At 36.7% G+C, this 21373-nt stretch overlaps 1 protein-coding gene across 3 annotated transcripts in view; it reads right to left on the bottom strand.

The window, feature by feature from the left end:
* GK (glycerol kinase) overlaps window positions 1-21009 on the bottom strand; it is a 37884-nt gene extending 16875 nt beyond the window's left edge. For 2 of the 3 annotated variants that reach the window (XM_021408289.1, XM_021408273.1), the window contains exons 1-13: window positions 20796-21009; window positions 12936-13009; window positions 11975-12093; window positions 11345-11422; window positions 10292-10371; window positions 9159-9296; window positions 8343-8452; window positions 7670-7736; window positions 4851-4886; window positions 4200-4267; window positions 2615-2657; window positions 1883-1963; window positions 218-296 (exon numbers count right to left, since the gene is read on the bottom strand). In XM_021408289.1, coding sequence (XP_021263964.1) covers window positions 218-296; window positions 1883-1963; window positions 2615-2657; window positions 4200-4267; window positions 4851-4886; window positions 7670-7736; window positions 8343-8452; window positions 9159-9296; window positions 10292-10371; window positions 11345-11422; window positions 11975-12093; window positions 12936-13009; window positions 20796-20873 — 1051 coding nt within the window. In that variant the 5' untranslated portion in view covers window positions 20874-21009. The remainder of the gene's footprint in view (window positions 1-217; window positions 297-1882; window positions 1964-2614; window positions 2658-4199; window positions 4268-4850; window positions 4887-7669; window positions 7737-8342; window positions 8453-9158; window positions 9297-10291; window positions 10372-11344; window positions 11423-11974; window positions 12094-12935; window positions 13010-20795) is intronic. The other variant, XM_021408280.1, reaches the window with a different exon arrangement.

Consider the following 21373-nt stretch of genomic DNA (forward strand, 5'->3'; position numbering starts at 1 on the left):
AAAGGTTTTCAGTGGTCTTAGTGATATGCTGTGTGAAGTATCAGTGAAAAATATCAATAAATAGTGACTGTACAGCAAAATGTATGTATCTTCCAGCTAATCTTTACTTGAATATTTTGAGCTTTTATTCAACAATAACATAGCTGTCAGAATTCAACAACTCAAACAAGTCAAAATGAACACTTGAAATTAACAGCTCCAAACTGCAAATACTCACCAACTTCCTGTGAAGTCTTAAGAATACCTAGATTGTCCCTCAGCCAACGAACAACGGCACCAGCTATTGCCACAGATCCCTAAAGAAAACAAAATCACTACAATTACATCCAATTTTGGTATGGAGAGGAGTTGTCTAACTAAGCAATCTTCTCGGTTCCTCTAATTTAGGGACAAAACTAATTGTGTCTAGAGTCTAAATACAAACGGCCAGAGAGACAGAAAATTTAGTCACTTTCATTTGGCAGCAAAATTCCTCTGTTGCCTCCATTAATGTCCCTGAATGGTTCCATCATATCACAGATAAGTTGCATTCCTCCCATCTCACAACAAAGTCCAAATGGTCTTTTATACAAGACAGTCTCAAGTCTACTAAACTAAGCTTCAAGTGAAATGGAAACAGTATTATATTCTCATTCTAAGCTATTGCAAGAAGGGAACAGAGGAGTTTTCTAAACAGCTAGCTCTTACAGTTAAAACACATGGGTTTGATTAAAACAAAAGCTTGAATCCCTATTTTTCACTCTGGAAGGTGTCTTAACCATGAGATTATTCTAGTATGGATGTAGGAGAAGAAAGAACACCTAACATCCTCTGTTGAAGACATTTTTTTCAGACAATATCATTAAAAACTTAGAGATGATGAAGAAGAAAAGTGTGCATAAGCATGTGTGAATGTGTGGAAATAGAAGTCAGTTTCAAACAGTTCCAGTTCTTGCTTCAAGGTCTAAAAACAAACCAGACCTCTCACACATATGTACAAAATGAAAACCCCAAAGTTGCCAGACCATGGCAAATACAACCTCCCACATCATGGTAACTGTAAGCCACAAATTATTTTCCCCAGAGAAGAAAATCCTGTGTGTTGTCTCGGTCTGTTTGACATGGAAAACATAGGCTCTCTTCAAAAGCACAATGGTAGCAGACAATTCAGTATGTGTGTTTTAAAAATAACTATTAGATCAAGCTCACAATGCAACAGAGACGGAAGAATAATTCTACTGATCCCAACAAAGCAGAGGTGTCAAACAGGTGTTGAGCTGCTCTGTGCATCAGAAGGCAGAGTTTTAGAACAATAAAACATCAAGTTATAGGTAAAGTCCAATTTTCTACAGAATTTGGATATCCTCAGAGTTGTGTGGAGAACTGAGGAACTAAAGGAACAGGAAATAGGCACCTATGTTTTAGTAGGTAAAAAAAGCCTAATTGTTAGATGTATCTTGTCCCAGAAATTTGGCTCAGATTTTTAAGTTTGAAGTAAAAGCCATTAAAATGAAATAAAAAAAATCAACAGACCTCTAGTCATGCTTTTTGTTTTGAGAGAATAGCTGGAACACTTAGTATATCCTCCTTTTAAAACTCAATTTTGGTTTATTTATTTATTTAGAACATTTATGAAAGACTTAAGACTGTTGAACTGGAAAAATGTTTCAGACGTTATGCCCAGAAATTCAATGTAGAAATATTTCTTTTAGATTAAGTGATCTAGGTTGGAGATAGGATAACCAAAACCACACATAAGCCTTGAGGAACAAAGCTACAACAAAAAGCTATTTCGATTTCTGTGCAACTGAATGGTTTCACTGAAGGTAACAGAAAGATACTAAAAAACAAAAGTAAACATAACCATGTATCACTATAGAAAGGAAGAAATTATTTTACTTACTTCCAATGCATAACAAACAGGTTTGTCTCTCCCCAGTTTGTAAGCTATCGTGGTTAGAAGACCATGGTCAGAAAACACAGACTAAATAGGGAAAGAGGAAAGAAAAAACACAGGCAGAAAATGTTTACATAAGCACAAGCAAATGATAAAAAAAGGAGATAAAACTGAGAAAAAGAAAAAAGAAAAAGAAATATAGAAAGTTTAAACGAAGTAAATTATCTATATAAACACCTGAGATAAAACCCTTGGATTGCTGGTGTTTTCATTTTCATTTCCATTAGCTGCCCTGGCTCCTTCCAGACTTTCCATATCAAATAAGTGGGGGACTTCAGAAGATGTGAATGAGAAGTAAGCCAAAGATTTACATTATTTATTCAACTAGTACTACGGAGAAAAAAATGTGAAAAAATAAAGAATAAAATAGCCAAGACAAAGAATAGAGCATGTAAGTAACACAACACTCAGCATTTTTTGAGTGAGTTTAAGAATTATACACAAGGGAAGAGCAAGAAACTTGCTATGAGAAGTTCACTTTCCAGCTAGGAAATAAATCTTACTGAAACACCCCGAACAAACTATTACTTTCTGTTCTTTTGGATTTCAGTATGCATTTCTCCTTACCTCCAGCAATTCAATTATTGCAAATAAGTTTAAGACTTATTTATAGTTATACTCAACTACTTAACTGAAGATTGCTAAAAACAAGTGAAAAACGAAAGAAACACAACCAACCTTCTGACCTGTATTGCACAGCAAGAAACATCCTGTTCCATACCTAGCATGAGAGCAAAGAAAAGTTAAAACCAGGACACTTAAAAGATTAGCATTTACTGCAGTTCCTGAATCCATGACTCCCCTATGGAGAATCAAGACAGCACTTTTTTTTCTCTTCAAAATTTATGTTACCATTAACTGATGATGAAGCCATTCTTACACTGTTTGCTTAAATGCAGCCTGAAGCTGAAAAATCTAGTTCTCCACACTTCTCTCTCTGCTCATTTCTTGTACAGTACTTATCAAGGAGCAGACAGAGCTGAAAACTAAGTCTGAATTCCTCTTTGCTGGCAGTGTTTACTTACTTCAGTTTAAGCTGATTATGAAAGCCACTTTATAAAATAAATATTTCACAACATTGAGTTCAAACTTTTAAAGGTGAAAATGCAACAAACTTTGTTCCTGTCACAAAGAAGAATGTTTTTTTAAAGCATATTCAACTTCTAAAAATTGTATGTTTCTCATTTGAAACATTACATGTATATGTGCGTACACGCATACAAAAACACAATTTAATAACCTCATACTCCGTGCTCATTTATTCTGACTAATTAAGAATTCATTTTGATTTAATACTCTGAAAATCCAAAGCTTACAAATAGCAACGAGAAAGTCTTCGGCTACATTTGTAGAATAAAAAGGATAAGGTAGTATCACAAATTGGTTAGAAATCTCATCTGATGTTAAGCTTTAGGTGGATATTTTTCCAAACGTCTCTTATTTTATAAAAATATTTCTTATAGAAACACTTTGTGACAAAATTGCTTAGAACAATGTTTGCTTTAACAAAATACTACTAACTTAGATTTGTGCATAAGTATAAAAGATAACTTGAAGGTTAATTAGCAACAAGTATAGATTAATGTGTAATGAAATCTGTGGAAGTCCAATGCTGTGTTTATATCTACACATTCATTTAAGCAAGAAATTGCAAATGAAACAACAAGTCACTTAAGCAGAGAGCTTTTCCTCAAGTAAATATCTGATTACACCACTTGCCTGATTTAACTGATCAGCTATTTTAAACAAGGGAAACTAAGATGCTGAGAACTAGGAAAAAAATCAGGTTTAAAATTCTCCATGACCTAGACATAGAACCAAAACTGAGCGTGGTAACTTAAATGAACCTTTCCTATCTAGCAGTACTGTGTTGTTTTTGTCATTGAAATCCATGCAGTCTAACTCACACTGCCCGTATTTTTTTAACAAAAACACAAACACAGTTTAAATTATAATAGCAACTACTTTGCTCTGTGTTTTGGTGTATTTTAAAATGAAAAACCTTCTTTCACACAGAGATATTTCCTCACAGTGACTTTGTTCCAAAGTAGATATCACAAGCCTTTTTACTTTAATATCTTCATTATTTTATTCAAAAATCAGGGCACTGTTTAATTTCTACGTCAACACAGTTGAAAGGTAGAGCTGTAGTTATGTGGTAACTACAAAACAATTTGGCAGTTAGCTCAGAAGAGAACATAATACTAAATTTAAAACAGAGCAGTGACCTACTGTTTATCTTACAACATTCATCATAACCTACGTGTTTTTTGCCTGCCCATCTTGAAAGCACATTTGCCCAACAAGAGCAGCAGACTGGTCACCCAAGCACTGAAAAAAAGGAAATTTTTTTAGCAAATGTCTGCATGTGAGTCACATTCACGAACAAGTAACATGAACAGATACATTTAACTATAGCTCTAACCTGTTAGGAACACACAGCTAATTGAAAGTGAGGAAAAACCTATAGAGATAACCCTCTTCCCTCTGTAAGAACTGCAAATAATGTGTGTCATGATGCTTATGGTGAATAATCAAAAAATATCAAAATTAAAATTTATTTAATGCATGTTGTGGAAGAAGATGAGAATCTGCCTCAAATTTCTGCATTATGTATATGCTGAATCCCTTTTCCATATAAAGCAAAGTTTGGTTCAATTTCGTACTGCCATTCATTTCCTTAGAGATTCTCAGTTTTCAACATAACTACACATATGCTTTCGAGTAGACAGCTGCATTTCCACAGCCAGATCTTAGATTCTTCAATATTAATTCAACTTCAAAATTTATTTCATGTTAAACAGGAAGCTAAAAAAAATTGGAAACCAACTTTTTTTGTAGCAAGATTCACCCTTCTTAAAGATTTCTGTAGTGAAGTTGTCTCATGCCAAAATTTGAGATGAAGATGACTTACCCCAGAAATTGGTACACCTGTCAAAGCTCCAGATTTCTGAATCACAAAAAGAGAAAGAAAAGTTCCAAATCAGCTTTCCATTATATCAATTTAAGGCAATCAAAAAGAAGCTAAACTTATATTTAACTGGGGAGATAAAAATCTTGGATGCAAAAAGAAACAGATGAAGTCATACAAGAATGGATAGTCACTAATGCTGTACAAGTTGACTTTAAAGTATGTATTTTTTACTATTTCAATTCTAATAACAATCTCTACTAAGAAATGGAAAATGGATGAAAGATATTGATAAAGGAGACAGCATCCTGTAGAAAAATGCTTCTGGTAGGAGAAACTGTGTTTCTAGGAATTTGTTTGATAGAGCAAATGAAGTGAAGAACTACAGTTGCAAAAAAGAAGACAGATTCCTGGGAGAGAAAACAAAAAAAAAAAAAAAAACAAAAAAAACAATGCATAAGAGAAGTAGGAAAGGAAAAAATTAAGTAAATCCTGTTATGTGTATGAAAAGCAGAGATTCCAATCCTGAACATAGCATAGACTCACTACTACTCACTGTTTTAGATTAACTACATCTTAGTTAATACTAAGAATACACAGGTTAATAAAACCCAGACTTTTCTTCTTTTTATATGACTTTAAATAGAAATGGATTGAAGTTGGTTTAGAGTTGGGGAAAGAAAAAAAAAGTAATGAGGCTTTAATGCCTAAAGGAAAACAAAGAAGGGTCACAAAAACAATATGACTGAGTTGCACACTGGACTTATGCAGCTCATGACTAGACTAGGGTAGGAAAGGGTGACATAAACTATACGGTTGAGTTGAGTTGCACATTGGACTTCAGCTTCATGCAGCTCATTCCTCAAATAGAGCAGGAATTTTACAGGTACACATGATGTCATCTCAATAGTTCTTAATACAAATGGTTTTTGAAATTACAGCATACAGAAAAAAAGGTGCAGTGCAACATACAGTCTGTGTCAGTTTTAAAATGCAGAAGTGCAACAGTAAAGTGACTAGAAAAAAAGTAATTGTTAGGCCAAGACAGATGCCTCATTTTAAGATACAGCATTTCAAGTGGATTAGAACCTCTTGCAAACACTGCCACGTAGTTTTTCAGTTGCATTCTCGCAGTAGGTATCATAATAAATATATATCTTGACGACTTTTACCTCTGTCTTAAAATTTTTTCTTAGTGTGAATTTTCAGTGAAGCCATGCAAGTGCATTTCCAATCTGATTTTTTTTAATTCACACTTAATTTAAGTGGATTAAGGTAATTCAGTTTAAAAACGCACTAAAAACCCCAATGAAATCTGATGTTTCAGTATATTAGAATGAGTATTTGTAGACAGAATAGCCCACTTTCCTCATTTTTAAAATGAGACAGACAACACTTATTAGGCAGTAGCTCTATTTTTTACTTAACTATGAAAATAAATATTCAGCAGCCTGCAAACTAAAGCACATGCATACATAAGCATTATATTTTAGAAAAAAAATGGTGTGAACGCTCATTGTAATATCTCAAATTTGGAAATACTTGCAAGTTTATTGGAATAGAGAGTGTGCTTTTACTAATCCTAAAATCAATGGAAATGCACAGCATATGAGAAGAGTGGATAACATACAGGTGGTCAGCCTAATAGAAGCCTTTACTCACCAGGCTAGGACAGATTTTCTAGTCAGCAAAAGGAAGAAAAAGAAAAAAAGAGGGAAGAAAGGGGAAAAGAAACACAAGTACAAATTTAAAGTGACCAGCTATTCTTCTTCAGTTGCCACGTTGTAGTACCTCATTTCTTATTACCTTATTGCCTTGCAGTATTTCGTTTCCTTCACTCATTCAACTTAATTACAACTCATTCTTATCTGACGCTTCAAATTAGTAAAGGTCAGTAATGATTTCTAGTAGCATCTTTAATGACACATTAGTAAAATTACTTACATTTCAGGCAAGTTGGATTTACATTTTAAATAAAAAAAATGTTTTAATTTGTCTTAGTAACAAAATGCTTGTATGTTCTTAGTAAACAATACAGTAAAATGCCAGGAAAAATAATGGAAATCACAATAGCCAGCTTATCCTGTTCTGAAGGTTTTAAGAATAAATTAGTTGTCACTTTATCAGAATAGTTAGTGCCACATCATATTAAATCTGAAATCTCAGGCCCATGACAGCAATCTATATTTTACTCCTAAGTAATATTCACAGCTATACAGGAAGCAGCCTGATTAAAAAAAACTTTACAATATTCAAAAATAATTTCACTGAAGTTCTATCTAAATATACACTACAAGAAGAGTTTACCTTTTTTTTTAATTAAAAAAGCAATCTAAGATGTCATTTGTGATTTGCCAGTTCACAAAATCTGACCACATCCTGCCTTCAGTTATATGAGAATGTAACATTACACACCTTGTCCAGTCTTCTTAGAGTATTTAACTGTCACAGTAACTTTCACATCTTTTTTTTCAAACCTTCAAAAAGTACAAATTCTATGCCTTAATAACAGCAACCTCACTACTTTTGATCTACTAATTATACCTTGCATTCTGACAGGTAGTTTCTACAGTATTTGTCAACAAAAATCAAATTCTTATGCTTATCAAAAACCTCTCCCATCTTGTTTTGTCTACTTGACACTTAACATTTGGCAGATATTTACCTTCATATAATATCTTACAGCAGGAGATATTGACATACGAGTCATAAATCAAACAATACTAGTCTAGAAAAAGCCATTAGTTTAAATGAAAATTCCCTCAATTAATACTGACATATCTTTACAAGATCAACTTACACACACGCACAAGAAAACATACCATCAAGCCATAAATCTCAGATGAGCTTCGTACTTTTGGAAGTATTTCCATAGGAATATCAAAGAATCTGAGCACAATATAAAATAAGTTATATATATGGTCAATGCTAAATCAGGAAGGATTTTGCATTTATTTTCTTAAAGCTTAAAGTTTCTTAAAGTTTAAGCTATAAAGAAAAAAATATATAAAGGGAACTTAAATATCTAGGATTTCATGCATCACTATATGCTTCTCTACTTCTTACAGAATGTGACACTGAATTAGGAAGTAAAACAATATATTTGAGTATTTTGAAGACACATCTAACTCTTCCACATGATAAGTCATTCCTCTTCCAACACTACCTTTATAATACAGTGATTAATAAACTTAAACACAAAATAGAAACACTATCATTATAACTGCCAACAAATGTAATTAAGGAATAAACAAACTATTAAATGTCATTGTTTCCATGAAACAATCTTCTACCTACAGGAAAATTCAAGACTCTGCTGTTTAAAATAACATGTAATTTGAACACTTGGTAAGCAATGAATCTTACTTATTAACAGTAATTACAACAGTAATTCCTGATTATAATCTAGATAAGAAATTGTTACTATTGAGTGTTTTTAATACATCACTTATAGAATCCACTTAAATAACATTGTTACTGAAAAGCTGTGCTTACTGGCAGAGCTCGGGATCCCAATCCAAGGTGTGAATGTTGAATAACATTGTTCTACTGGCATTAGTTACATCTGTACAATGAACACCTCCATTCTTCCCACCTGTCAAACACTGAATAAAAAAACATCAACAGTATTTGCCACGAGAAGATACAAGCTTACCTCAACAAATGACAAACAAAATCTAAATTCACAAAGCTTTCAGCTTGGCAGTGGGGACACCGATATTTCTGCAACAACTAAATCAGCAGGCTGGATATAGTAGAATGAAGGCATGGGAAAGATAGTAAGGGTACAGCATTACCTCATGAATTCTTATATCACAAAGGTGGCTAATACATCTTTCTAAAGTTCAAGTTTGCCCAAAAGCACGAGAAAAATTACCCAGCAACCTATAAATGGGAAATGACAAATGCGCATATACAAAAAATAGTGCAATAGGGACGGTACAAGTTCATTAGAAACTTTAATGGATTTTCTTTAACAACTTATATCAACATCGCTGTGTGATCAGTAGGTATCAGTGCTCCTGCTAGGATCCCATCTCTCTGCCTATTAGTTCTGTTACAAACTACACAGGCTATAATCAGCAAGCAAACTTGAATAACTTCTGTAGGATCCACAAAGTTCTTTTCTTCTATATGAAGAAAACTATGCAATTGTTCACAAGATGACTGTATATTGTTACAAACAGTCAGTAAATACTAAAAATTTGGTTTTGTCTATGACTCCAGGAGAGAATGTTTTAGTTAGGAACTTGCATACAGGAAATTGAAATCAATTTTTAAAAGCATGATAATAAACTCAGAAATACATACCCATATGAGCCACGAATCAACAGTTCCAAACATGGCTCTTCCATCAGCAACTGCTTGCCTAATCTCTTCCACATTATCCAAAAGCCACCGAAGTTTCACTGCACTGAAGTAGGTGCAAAGTGGAAGACCAGTCCTAAACTGAAAAATGAAAAATATACATAAAAAAATCAAACATTTAATATAATGCAGAGATATTTTCCACAACTACTGTTGTTAAATATAAAAAGGACAATAGTAAATGAAAAACTCAAGACCCAAAACTCAGAGAAAACACATAAAGTTTTTATTAAAATAAATAGTAAGCATTCAATAAGCAAATCTGAAAGTATCAAACCCAAAGGACTACTGCATAATGGGCAAAGATCAAAGCTGAGCTAAACACAGGTCAAAAATTCTTTATGTGGAAACAGTTGTTAGCAGAAACCCAGAGTTATCTAGGATATCTCCATATGACTAAGTAGAAAGTGAATTTGACAAAGACAAGCAGCATGCCATGTGAAAGACAAAATTTGTATTCTACTTAAACTTCAAATCAAGTAAGTTTATATACTTCCTCAATTTGTTTACTGGCTATAAGAAGACACATAAAATATTTAAATAATCAGTCAAGGAAAATGTAAATCAAAGAATTATGACACTATTCTGCAAGCATTTATTTCCAAACTTCGATATATACTCTTATTAAAAAAAGAATGAATTTGCTTTTTATGAAATATCTTTGCACTTCTCAGACTGGTTGCAATTGAATTCAATATTACAACATATTATGAGAACTGATAATGAAATATTTCATATCAGTAAACTATTTTTGTACATTTTTTTCTACTTGCTCTTACTTTTTGGTGGAATATTTAGATATTAGACAGGAAGCACATAATTAAGTCTCACAACTGCCCATCTAACTTCTCTAGTGAAATATCTAAGGTGTATTATCAATTTATTTGAGGAAAATAAGTATTTTCCAGTCTCAGATCGGTTTATAGCATTATGTACAGTTTTTATTATTTGACAAGCTAGAAGCTACAACTGACTTACTTTGTTTTAGGGAATTTTTCAAGAAATACCTCATAAAACAATATATACTATAGCAGTAAGAGTTCAGCTACTATTTAGTATCCTGTAATACCTCTTACCTTAAAAAAGGATTTGTTGTTTCCTGGAATTCTCTGAAGAAGCCTTTCAACTGTTGACTGAGTTCTCAGGTCAAGCCACACTAGAAATACGATTAAAATAAATTAATCAAATGATCTTTTACAACAACAGTGACATGTGTAAGCTGTTTACACAAAACTCAAGCATTTGCCAGTAAATTCCTGTCTTTACTTTTTTTTAAGTACTGAACTAATATTATATTGCCACTTTATTTTTAATGTATTGTTGTAAAAAAAGGCTGGATAAACTCATTCAATTTAGAAAAAACTAATGATTTACGATATCAGACATGATTTTCCACACAATAGAATACATATTTTTCTCTGCTTGAGTGCAAGTGAATGACTAATACTACTTTGTTTATAGCGGATGAGTGCTATTAAATTGGAAGGTTAAAACAAACAGCAGGTTGATTATTTACTATAATTATGAAAACTTTGAACTAAAGTGCTATGCCAGAGTTATCACGGTACAGCTTACAATAAAGCTGTAAACAACACGTATTTAAACACAGGAAAGTCCTAGTCTTTCAATGGTACAGTGCTAAATTGCCTGGCACTTGCCATAGGCTGAGAGAACAAATCTACATAATTACAGTTTCTCAGCTGGCATATACAGAAAGGCCAAAGTAAGTAAAAAATACAACTCCAAATCAGTAAGTATTCTTTTGAACTCGTAACATATATTTACTTCAAGGTTAAATTCAAAGAATCCTGACCATTTAGTAAGCTCCTTCATTTAAAATGAAGTGGTTTTGCATAAGTCTTCTCTTACATCTTTGCTAAGATGTACAAAACCCTTCAGGAATTTTGTGTTTTGTTAAAAGCTTATTAGGTGATTTATTAAGTTATTAGGTAATAATTGTAACAGAATGTGGCACTTGTGTATATAAAGACACAGCTAATGATGGATCTCAAATATTCAGAGAAGTTAGTAGGCTAGGCCACAATAAGATGTGCATGGAACTAGGAAAACATTTTTTGCACAACACACTCATTTTACAGTATTACATATTCAAAAAGTATAGTAGTTACCAATAGCATTATAAAGAGGTTCTCCAGTCTTCTTGTCCCAAACCACTGTTGTTTCCCTCTGGTTGGTAACTCCAATGGCTTCGGGACAAAATAGAAAGAAGTATCCTTTTCAGAGGGTTTATTTTCCCCTTTTGGGGGGTGTGGGAGGGAAAGGAGAGGTGGAGATGAGGGAGGAACATGTAAGAAGAGGCAAGTAAATGGGAAATAAAATGCTTCCAACTTTTTCACATTACAATCTAGAAACATTACTTCTAAAAATTGATCATTCATCTTTTATTGCTTAACCAGTGCTCTAAATTCATTTTATTTTTCCACAAATTAAGACAACATCAACACCGACAGGTAAACTAGTTTTCGCCAATAACACTTGAACAATTTACATTTCAGAATTTCTTCATTCATTGCTCGTCTCCGTGATTTTGCAAGATTACATAAATCTATTCTGTAGATTTTGCATTGCTAACATACATGAACAATATATTTTCTCATTATTCCTCCCAAACAAACTACTCTCAATAAAATTTAACATTTTCTTTGAGGCTAGCACAAGCCACCACCTTTCTCTTTATTGGCTTAAAAAGTAGAGAATCTGACTTACTCAACTAAGAGCATGTTCAAGCCACCAGTTACCTCTGGGAATACCTTTTATGTTAGTGATGTCTATGTTCAGTTGCTGCAGTTTCTCACAGGTTCTTTCCACACATTCATAGACTGACTTTAAGATTTCCTTTGGATCTTGTTCCACCCATCTATAACAAACAGTAAACATCAGTTAATAAAAAGAAAAATGCAAGTCAAAAAGTTACATTTAGGAAAAATAAAATCAATTCTGAACTAAAAATCAGCTGAGCATTTTGTTACAACCATAGCCATGGATATGTTTTACATATCCATAAAAAGGTTTAATAAATTTTAAAGCCTTTTTAAAGGGCTAACTGTATTTTCATAGCAAGACTATCTGCAGAAAACAATAATTTTCTTCTATTTCATGCAGAGGGCTTTGGGGCAAATGGTAGACACGTCAAGAGCAAACAAACAAAAAAACATCTCTATGAACTAAGCTGAAGAATATGATTAAATTGTAAAAATAGATAGTTTAACCTCTTTAAACACAAATGCAAGAGAACAAGCAAATGATTTGCCAGAATGAAAAACTAAGTCTTTTTACTTTTCATAACTCAGAATACATACTGGATGCCCAATGTAGTTATTTTAAGCCATGTTTCCTACCACAAAGTCATTTATAGCAGATAATCTTTCCTCAGTAGTTATTCATCATTCATTCATTAAGTTTTGGTCATTCATACATGACAATATATATCGTCTATCAAACTGTATCCAAACAATCTTCTTTACAGAAAGGGTTGTTAAGCACTGGAATAGGCTCCCCAGGGAGGTGGTTGAGTCACCATCCCTGAAAGTGTTTAAAAACTGTTTGGATGTGGTGCTCGGGGACATGATTTAGCGGTGGGTTGTTAGGATAGTATGGTTAGGTTGCAGTTGGACTTGATGATCTTTAAGGTCTTTTCCAACCTGAGCAATTCTATCATTCTATGATTCAAATGAATAAAAAGCCACAGAAAATTCATACCCTTCCTTAGGGAATTTCTGCTGTATCTCAACTTGATGGTGACTCAGGAGCTCTGCTGTTTTTGCATTAAATACCTGCAAATTACATGATTGGATTTTCTATGAACACAGAGGTTTAAACAACAATAAATGAACATTTATTATTTGGAATAAATATAGTTAAATGATAATTGATAGTTATTTTCTCATCTATCGTTAACATAATAAACCAACCAAACAACCAAACAACCAAATATCTATAAACCGGGTTCAGATGTATGAATTCATGCAATTAAGGAGCAAAGAATATTTTGGTAAGCTTTTCTGTCAATTATGGGAAATAACCATATTTTTTTCTTGAGGAGGTTTTAGAAATTAAAATAATGATATATATTAGAACACACTTCTCAGTCACTAAATACCGAACACTAGTGATAATAACTTTTCTTTGACACCTGCTCTGTTACTCTGATGACACAGATAAGGCAAAAGGAATTGAGAGATCACTATCACTGTGTCACTTTTAGGAAAAGTGACAACTTTTAAGAGACAGATAATCACATCCAGTTTAGAGCCAGCAGAAGGGAGCCAATTGTGAAGAATGAAGAAGAACATAGACAGAACTCTGTTTCAATGCAAACTGCATATACAGAACTCACAAACAATCTGAGAAGAAAAATCTGACTGCAGCAACTCAATGCATTATAAAAGAGAAGAACAAGCAGAAAGGTGACTTAGATTTGGATACACTGCAATAGAAGAAAGAGAGAAAAGAATCCTGAGTACTATACTAATAGCCATTCTTTAGGAAATATGGAGTTTCTGCCTTGCAGTAGAAACTGAAACAGAAGACACAAAACTTTTCATTAACTTTCATTAACAGTGGCCTGATTCTGAAAGCAATCCACTGTGCCAAGCCAAAATGACACCAAGTAAAACATTCAACTTAATTGTATAATGAATAACTGACAGGGCAATAATGGTGTTCCTAGGAAAATAGCTCTTTCTCACTAACACCATTCAGAACCTTTTGCCTAAAGAACATTCAGAAACCTAGGAAGTAAAATCTAAGCAGAGACTAAGGTCAATAGCAGAACACGCCAGCACGACACCATCCTATCTTTTCCCAGTAAGCAAACAGAACAGGTTAGATTTAGATAATACTTCTCATATTCAAAGTATAAAATTCAGTTATACCCATCTATTCTCAGGATACAACTGAATCTTTTCTAGACTTGCTTAGAAATCCTCTCTTCTCATTCCACAAATTTTAGTAACTTCTCTTAAAGCTTTTAATCTATAAACTCTTGATTTCATATAGATAGTACAGTTTACTTTGAAACTATTAGACAAGCTATGGCAAAGAACAGATGAAGTTCTGATTCTCCAGTTTCTCTAAGACCTTTATGTGTATCTTTACAGAGAAACTGAAGTTTAGAAACATTTTAGTTACATACTAAAATCACAAATAGTGCAGGCAGAAAGAGACCTTTAGACATCTCTAGTACAACCACCTGCTCAAGGCAGGGTCACCTAAGAGATTAGACCAGGTTGCTCATGAATTTTTTCCAAACAGATCTTGAAAACCTCCAAGGATGGAAACAACACCACATCTCTGGAAAATGCTAAAAGCTACTATTCCCACTCAGCTCCCCAGAAAAGAATTCTTAAAGAGGTACATGTTCTTTATTTTCTGTTACCTGCTGGAGATATTACGGAGAAAAGCACCACTGTATTTTTTTCACTGTATTTACTTAGCTGTATTTCACCTGCAAGCTCTGCCTTAGTACGAAGCTATCCTAAGAAGGTAAGCTCTGTCAGTACTACATGCTTGAAAGAAAGTAGTACAATTGGATAAGGGTCTTAAAATGCTAAGCAATAGAGTTAATAGGAGAGATTGTTTTGCACGTATGTAGAAAGATAATTTTACTTGAAATTCCCTTTATAACAAAAGTGTAGTAACATTTACAATGGTTTCATGAAAATTGAAGACATATTTGAACACAGGTTCAATACATATTTCTCTGACCTACAAGCAACATTAAATACCACTTAGTAATCATTCACCATCAATCATTTTAGTATTCCTTGAAACAGGAGGCAGTACATAAGGATTCCTACTGTTAGCAGGAAATAAATACAGACTCAATTAGACAAGGTCATTCATTAAATCTAGAGTGTATGGCATACAGATAATAAAGGGTGAAGCCCTAGCAGAGAAAGGCTTTTTGTCTCCAGTTAAGTAAGCTTTTCTAACAGGAGTAATTTCTCAACCAAATCAGTGTCACTACAAGTGCACAGATCTTTTTCAAGCCCATAGAGAAGAACTAGGTAAACACGCTCTCCTAATCTACCACAAACAAAACCACAAGCTTCTGACATTCTCAACAAAAGCAGCAGACACTCCCTGTACCTCAGGGTAAGGGAATAAAAAGTTTCACTGAGAACAATACCATGTTATATTGTGATAATACAAGTCTGATACACAGAAGGAAGCCAAACGTGAGTAAAACATAACATTTAAACCAAGAATAAAATGGTAAGCAAAGCAGGGATAAGCTGAAGAAATTGGACCTCCTGCCCCCCAAAAACTGTAGCCAAAAAGGAAAAGCTGTCCTTGTTTTTCACTGACAGCGGTGAGAGAGAGAAATAGGTGACAATGACTAATTCAAATAAGGCCAATCACATTCCTGGTGAAACAGGTTTGAGGTATATTTCCGTCACTCCTTTCCTTCCTTTCATATTCATTAATAACTGATTCCAATAAATGATAGAGATCTCTCAATTCTTGCAGATGAGAAAATGTCAGTCATTTTTGCCCTCATTGTATCAGCAGTAGTTACAGAGGAGTTGCCTAGGCCATTTGGATACATGGACCTACAAGGGCTGCTCTGAAAGTAATGCCTCCCATTTTATGATATTGGCCCATGACATCAGAGGTGGATGTTGGTGGTGTGGCAGTCAGGGTTGAACCTTCCCACCAATATTCCATGTTACATGTTCTTGCTGTGTGACAGATGGCAGCAGAGGAGTAGTCTGACACAACGGCGTGTGACGTGGAAGTGCGGATGAAGCAGAGGTGAGTCACTGAACCCCTCCATGCAGAAAATCTGTCACCCACTGACATTCATCAACGTTTGCTGAATGTTTATGGATGTAAGCACAGTGAGGTGGTGGACGGTGCACTTCTGCAGTGGTAACAGCAGTGGTGCAGATTTTTCCGAGTGCAGTATGCAGGCTGTTGTTCATGGCTGGTGAAAATGCATAGTTAATGGTGGTGACTGCGCTGAAAAACAGTATTTCACAGCTGAGAATTTATCAAGTAGTGTTCTCATGCTCTTTGTAGCTGTTGTATTTTCAATGGAAAGTAATGGGAAGCATTACTTCCGGAGCAATCTACATGTCTGCAACAGAGATAATTTGACGGAAGGCAGTGAAAACATCCAGAAATGTATTGAATTCTCTGGTGGGAGATTAAAGAAAAAGGAATAAATACTTTCCTTCTACTCACAACAAATTTATCATACAAAGAATACGACCTAGGGCTTTAAATCTGAAAGCAACAAAGCAGAAAAGGAACACCTAAACTTCTACATTGTATGTAAACAAGCAGACAAGCAGAAGGGCTGATCATTTAACTCAAGCTCTTTCCAGAGTCTCACAAATGATGGCATATCAAGGGGTGCAAATAGTTGCATTCACTTTTGACCATCTTAATAGAATTCATCAGTTGTAGTAATTTTGAAAGGATGAACAGAAACATGAGGCAAACAAATATGAAGCTCATACACAAGTCTACTCATAAGCTTTGTTACTTATGACAGCTGTGTAACTGCCTGAAGAAAGCTACTTTGGTTAGCCTATGCTGTATTTTCATCAGTTTCCGTTAAGCTGAAACAGCTAAAACAGCTATATGTTTGCTGGCAAATGAGCTTAGAGCTGGAGTTTTGAAACTGCACTGAAATCAACCCAACTGGGGAAAAGATGACAGACAAACAGTAATTCCATCCTCAGCATTTAACTAGAATTAGCAGGTCAATTTCATGAATGAGCACAGTTTAACTTGTCTCCTAGAAATTATCTTGTTTGGAAAGCTCCCGTTGAATAGCTCCTCTCCCCCTCCACCCCCAGAAGCACTTATGATTATGGGAATAAAAAGCAAACTATAATGTACTTTAAAAAGCTAAGAATGAGGGAAAAATTAAAGCATTTGCAATATTTTTAACCCTTCTTGTTAGCTATACAATCAAGTTTTGCTCTTTCCCAAAGTGCTGGGCTGCTTCCATAGAGAAGCTGAACGGATTCCCCTCCATACGGCAAGCTTAATGGGTACTAAGTGTTTCCTTAAGCAAAGGCAGTTTTTGTTTACTGAAAAGAGTAGTTACAGTATTTACAGTCTTTCTTCTAGAAATGAGGTAAAGCAGAAAGAAACAGCCCAAGGAGGTGGGAAAAAAAAATACCTGTGGTTGACTTACATACTGTACGTGTACTTCATTGTACAGACCCTCCACTGAATATTTCAATTCTTGCTGCTTTTGGATAAAATGCCAGAAAGACTTTATCTAGCAAATACCTTTCAAGAGATCATGCAGAAGAGCAGATGGTCATTAACTCAAAACTCAAAAGTTTTTAGCAAAAGTAGCAGAAGTCACAATGGGTTTGATGATATAATATTGAATAAAATAAAGAGAAACGAAAGATTTGATGAATGTATTCGGCAAAACATCTAGATCAGAATTTAGTCATTCAAGTACACTTGTTTAGCCTATCTATTTTGTTTTCCAGCTTGGTTATCTTAAGAATATGAGCCAAAGCAATTGCAATGCCATTCAAAGCATGGTGCTCTGAAGTCCAGTATCTCTGAACTTGTTACCCATGTCCATCCCAACCCAACAGAAAAAAAATGAGATCTCACGTGCGTAACTACAGTTACTCTTGCAGGAGAAAGTCAAGGTCCTCTGATGGCAAGACCACAGTATGAGCTAAAACTGTTTATGTGTATAGTGTGTGTAAGAGAGATAAATGAAGAGTGATGGCAACAGAAATGCACTTTCCTTAGTCCTGATGCTTCATACAGCCTCATTCACAAGAGCAGCATTTCACAAATCTTAGTTTCTGTCCGTATATTGAATCACAGAATAAGTAATGCTGGAAGGAATCTCCAGAGTAATCTATCCTGACCCACTGGTCAAGTAAGGTTATATTCAAAGTTAGACCAAGCTACACTGGGCCTTTTCCAGCCAGGTGTTAAGCACTTGCAAGGATGGAAATTCCAGTCTTCCCGGGTGCCTGATCCAGTGTTTGAGTCCCTTACAGGGAAACATTTGTTCCTTACATCTACAGGAAATTTCCCTTGCTGCAAGTCATCTTCATTGCCTGTTGTCTTTTTCTGTGCACCTCCAAGAAAAGCCTGATACTGTCTTCTCTACAAACTGTGTTTAGATAACTGAACCAATTACAATGCCCCCACAGACTTCCCAGGGACAAACAACCCTGGGTTTCCCAACCTTGCCTTGCATGTTGCATGCTGCAGCCCACAGACCATGTTAGTGACCCCCTGCTGGACTAAATTCAGTTTTTCAGACACTCTGTTCCTCTGTGGGGACTGAAACCAGACGCAGCACTTTCAGTACTGTCTCATCAGTGGCACACAGACAGGAATAATTAGTTTCTTTGATTTGCTGGCTGCACTCTTCCTAGTATGGTTAATCTTCATCAGCATAAGGACAATCTGCTCTCTCACATTCAACTTGCTGTCCAGCAGAATTCCAGATCTGCTTCCATTAAGCCTTCTTAGACTTCTGTCCCAAGTGTTAGGCCTTGTTGAACTTCACGATACTTCTGCCCAGCCAGTTCTCTAATCAACTGCTCCACACAATCCATGGCCACCTGCAAACTTGAGAGTACATCTCAAAACATCATCCAGGCTGTTGACAAAAACTTGCTACCGTCCTCTGTGGAACACCATTTGTAAATTAGCCTCCATTTAGACTCTGACCTATTGATAGTACCTTAGCCAGTTTTTCACCCAGATCTGTTTGAACTGATCAAAAATCGTACGTCCTCTGTCTTAAAAAAATAGGAAACAGCTACACAGTCCTGATGAAGACACGAAGTAACAAACAGTTTGATTTTAACTGGTGACTTGATGAAGATGAAAACGGTGGGAAATGTACAGAGAGGTCACTGAAAAAGGCATGCAAAGCAACTATCACAGTGAAAAGATCAAAAGGTAACAGGAGAGCCAAGGGAAAACCTCAGACAGAAAGAACACCACATCACATTTTGGCATAAAGTGTTTGAAAGAAAGGTCTTTCTTCTAACTGTGGTAATCTCTCTCTAATACAAGATTCTCCAGGTACATGCATTATTATCTGATTGACTGATGTAGCTTGTAGCAGATCCCTGCATGCTTGGCCCTCTTCTTCCTCCCTACACCACATTCTGGTTTTAAATCTGTGATAAAATACATTTTTCTCAAATTCATGTAATTTTATTATCGTAACAGTTTGATCACACTGCCAAGTTTAAGAGAATGCTGTATTTTGAAAAGAATTTAGAGAAACTGAGATGAATACATGAAGAATTTAAAGAAATGACAGATACTATACACTTAAAAAAAAAAGTGAAAAAGTATGGTCTCTTATTTATTTTTGTAAGCATCTTGATCCCTGAAAAGAAATATATCTCATGTAAGACAAAAAAAAAAAAAAACAAAAAAAACCCGAAAATGTAAAAACTACTAATGAATGTATCTAGTGTAAGAAATTTCTTGTTAGAACATATAAACAGTACTTGTAAGAAGAGCTTAAGTATAAATTTAAAGCTAGAAGTGTCTCTTTTAATTGCACCGGTGTTGTATTTTTAGGCTAAGAGTTAACTCAGCTGCACACATAAAGCAGACAGAATTTAGTTTTGGGCATTACAGGGAACTCTTCCAATGTGGTTGGTTTTTCTTTTTTTTCTTTTTTTGAAAAAAAAAATTGGGCTCCTGACTGGCATTCCAGATAGTCCACTGGTGTCATTTGTCAGTTTAGAGTTTCTCTCCACCCCCAGATCTGTGCTTTGTCATTTGACAATCTCATGAAGGTCGTGATATTGAGAAATAATTGTAACACAGGTCAGGAAGACACTCAGTCCCCTGCTTCAGGGAAGAAAATTCCATGCTAGGGAAGCATATTGCATTCATCTTCCCAGCCCAATTTGGCATTTTATATCTAGTCACTATTTCACTTGCACAGCGGAAGTTATCATCAGCGTCTATATCAAATTGCTATGACTTACTGACTGGGAGGCAGGACAGCATTTGTAGAGATCTGCAAGCAGGAAGCTTGTATAGTAAGTTACATATATGGGAATAATATTGCTGTCTATTGCATAATATGGAAATAGACCTTTAAGCTCAAGGGCTGTTATCAGCCATCCCATCCTTACGCAGACCGTGCCCTCCCGCAGCGATCAGACCCTCCCGGTTTGATGGGAGGAAGGGAGAGGGGTGGCAGCTCGGCCACGACAGCGCACGGGATGCACTGACACGGAGCCGCGGGCACTGCAGCACTCCTCCCGCAGGCCGAAGGTTTCAGCTGGGAACTCAGCGCAGTCACCGCATGCTTTAACGCCAGCTCACCGCGGTCACCTAAAGGGCAGCTCGCGGGGATCTCTCGGCAGCCCCGAGCACCGTTTCTCTCGGGGTGAGACACCCGCCCGACTGAGACCCAGCCGCCCGCAGCACCGGCCCGCAGCAGCCCCACGCTCGCTCCCCACGGGCAGAGCAAGGAACCCCGCGATGCCGCGGGACAGCGAAGCGGCGGAGGTTCCCTCGGGCCGCGGAGCCGCCGCCGCCGCCCTCCCGCCCGCCGCCCGAGCCCCGCGATGCTCTCACCAGGAAGCGGCTGGAGCTGGTGCCCTGATCGATGGAGCCCACCAGAGGCCCCAGCACAATCCGGTCCGACGCGGCCATGGACCCCGTCGGCCGCCGCCGCCGCCGCCGTCGCCGCCCCTCGGCACCTCAGGGCGGGTAACGGCCGCGCTCGCGCCACACCACCGCCTCGCTACCACCGGCGCGTGGCCGCCGGAGTGAAGCCGGCGGGGCGGGGAGGGGGGCGCTGCCGCGCGCAATGCCAGCGCGCAGCCAATCAGCGCCCGGGGCGCGGCGGGGGCGGCCAGTCGGGGGCGGGGCCAAGAGGCCAGGAAATGGGCCACGGGCTGGGGGCGGGGGGGGGCGGTCGGGGGTGTGTGTCACGTGACGGGCGGCGCGCGGCCCCTCCTTCCCGCCGCCGTCAGTTAGGCTGCGGTGCGGCAGCAGCCGTTGGCGTGTGGGTGTTGAGGCGTTTCGTGAGGGGAGCGCGGAGGGCTGCACCGGGGGCGGCGGTGCCTCGAGCGTATTCGGTTTTGCTCCTGACCCGGGAGAGCCGCGCTGAGGCGGAGTCCGGCGGCGAGCGCTCAGGAGGCGGTGGGGCG

Source organism: Numida meleagris, chromosome 1 (genome assembly GCF_002078875.1).
Source record: "Numida meleagris isolate 19003 breed g44 Domestic line chromosome 1, NumMel1.0, whole genome shotgun sequence".
NCBI classification, from domain to species: domain Eukaryota; kingdom Metazoa; phylum Chordata; class Aves; order Galliformes; family Numididae; genus Numida; species Numida meleagris.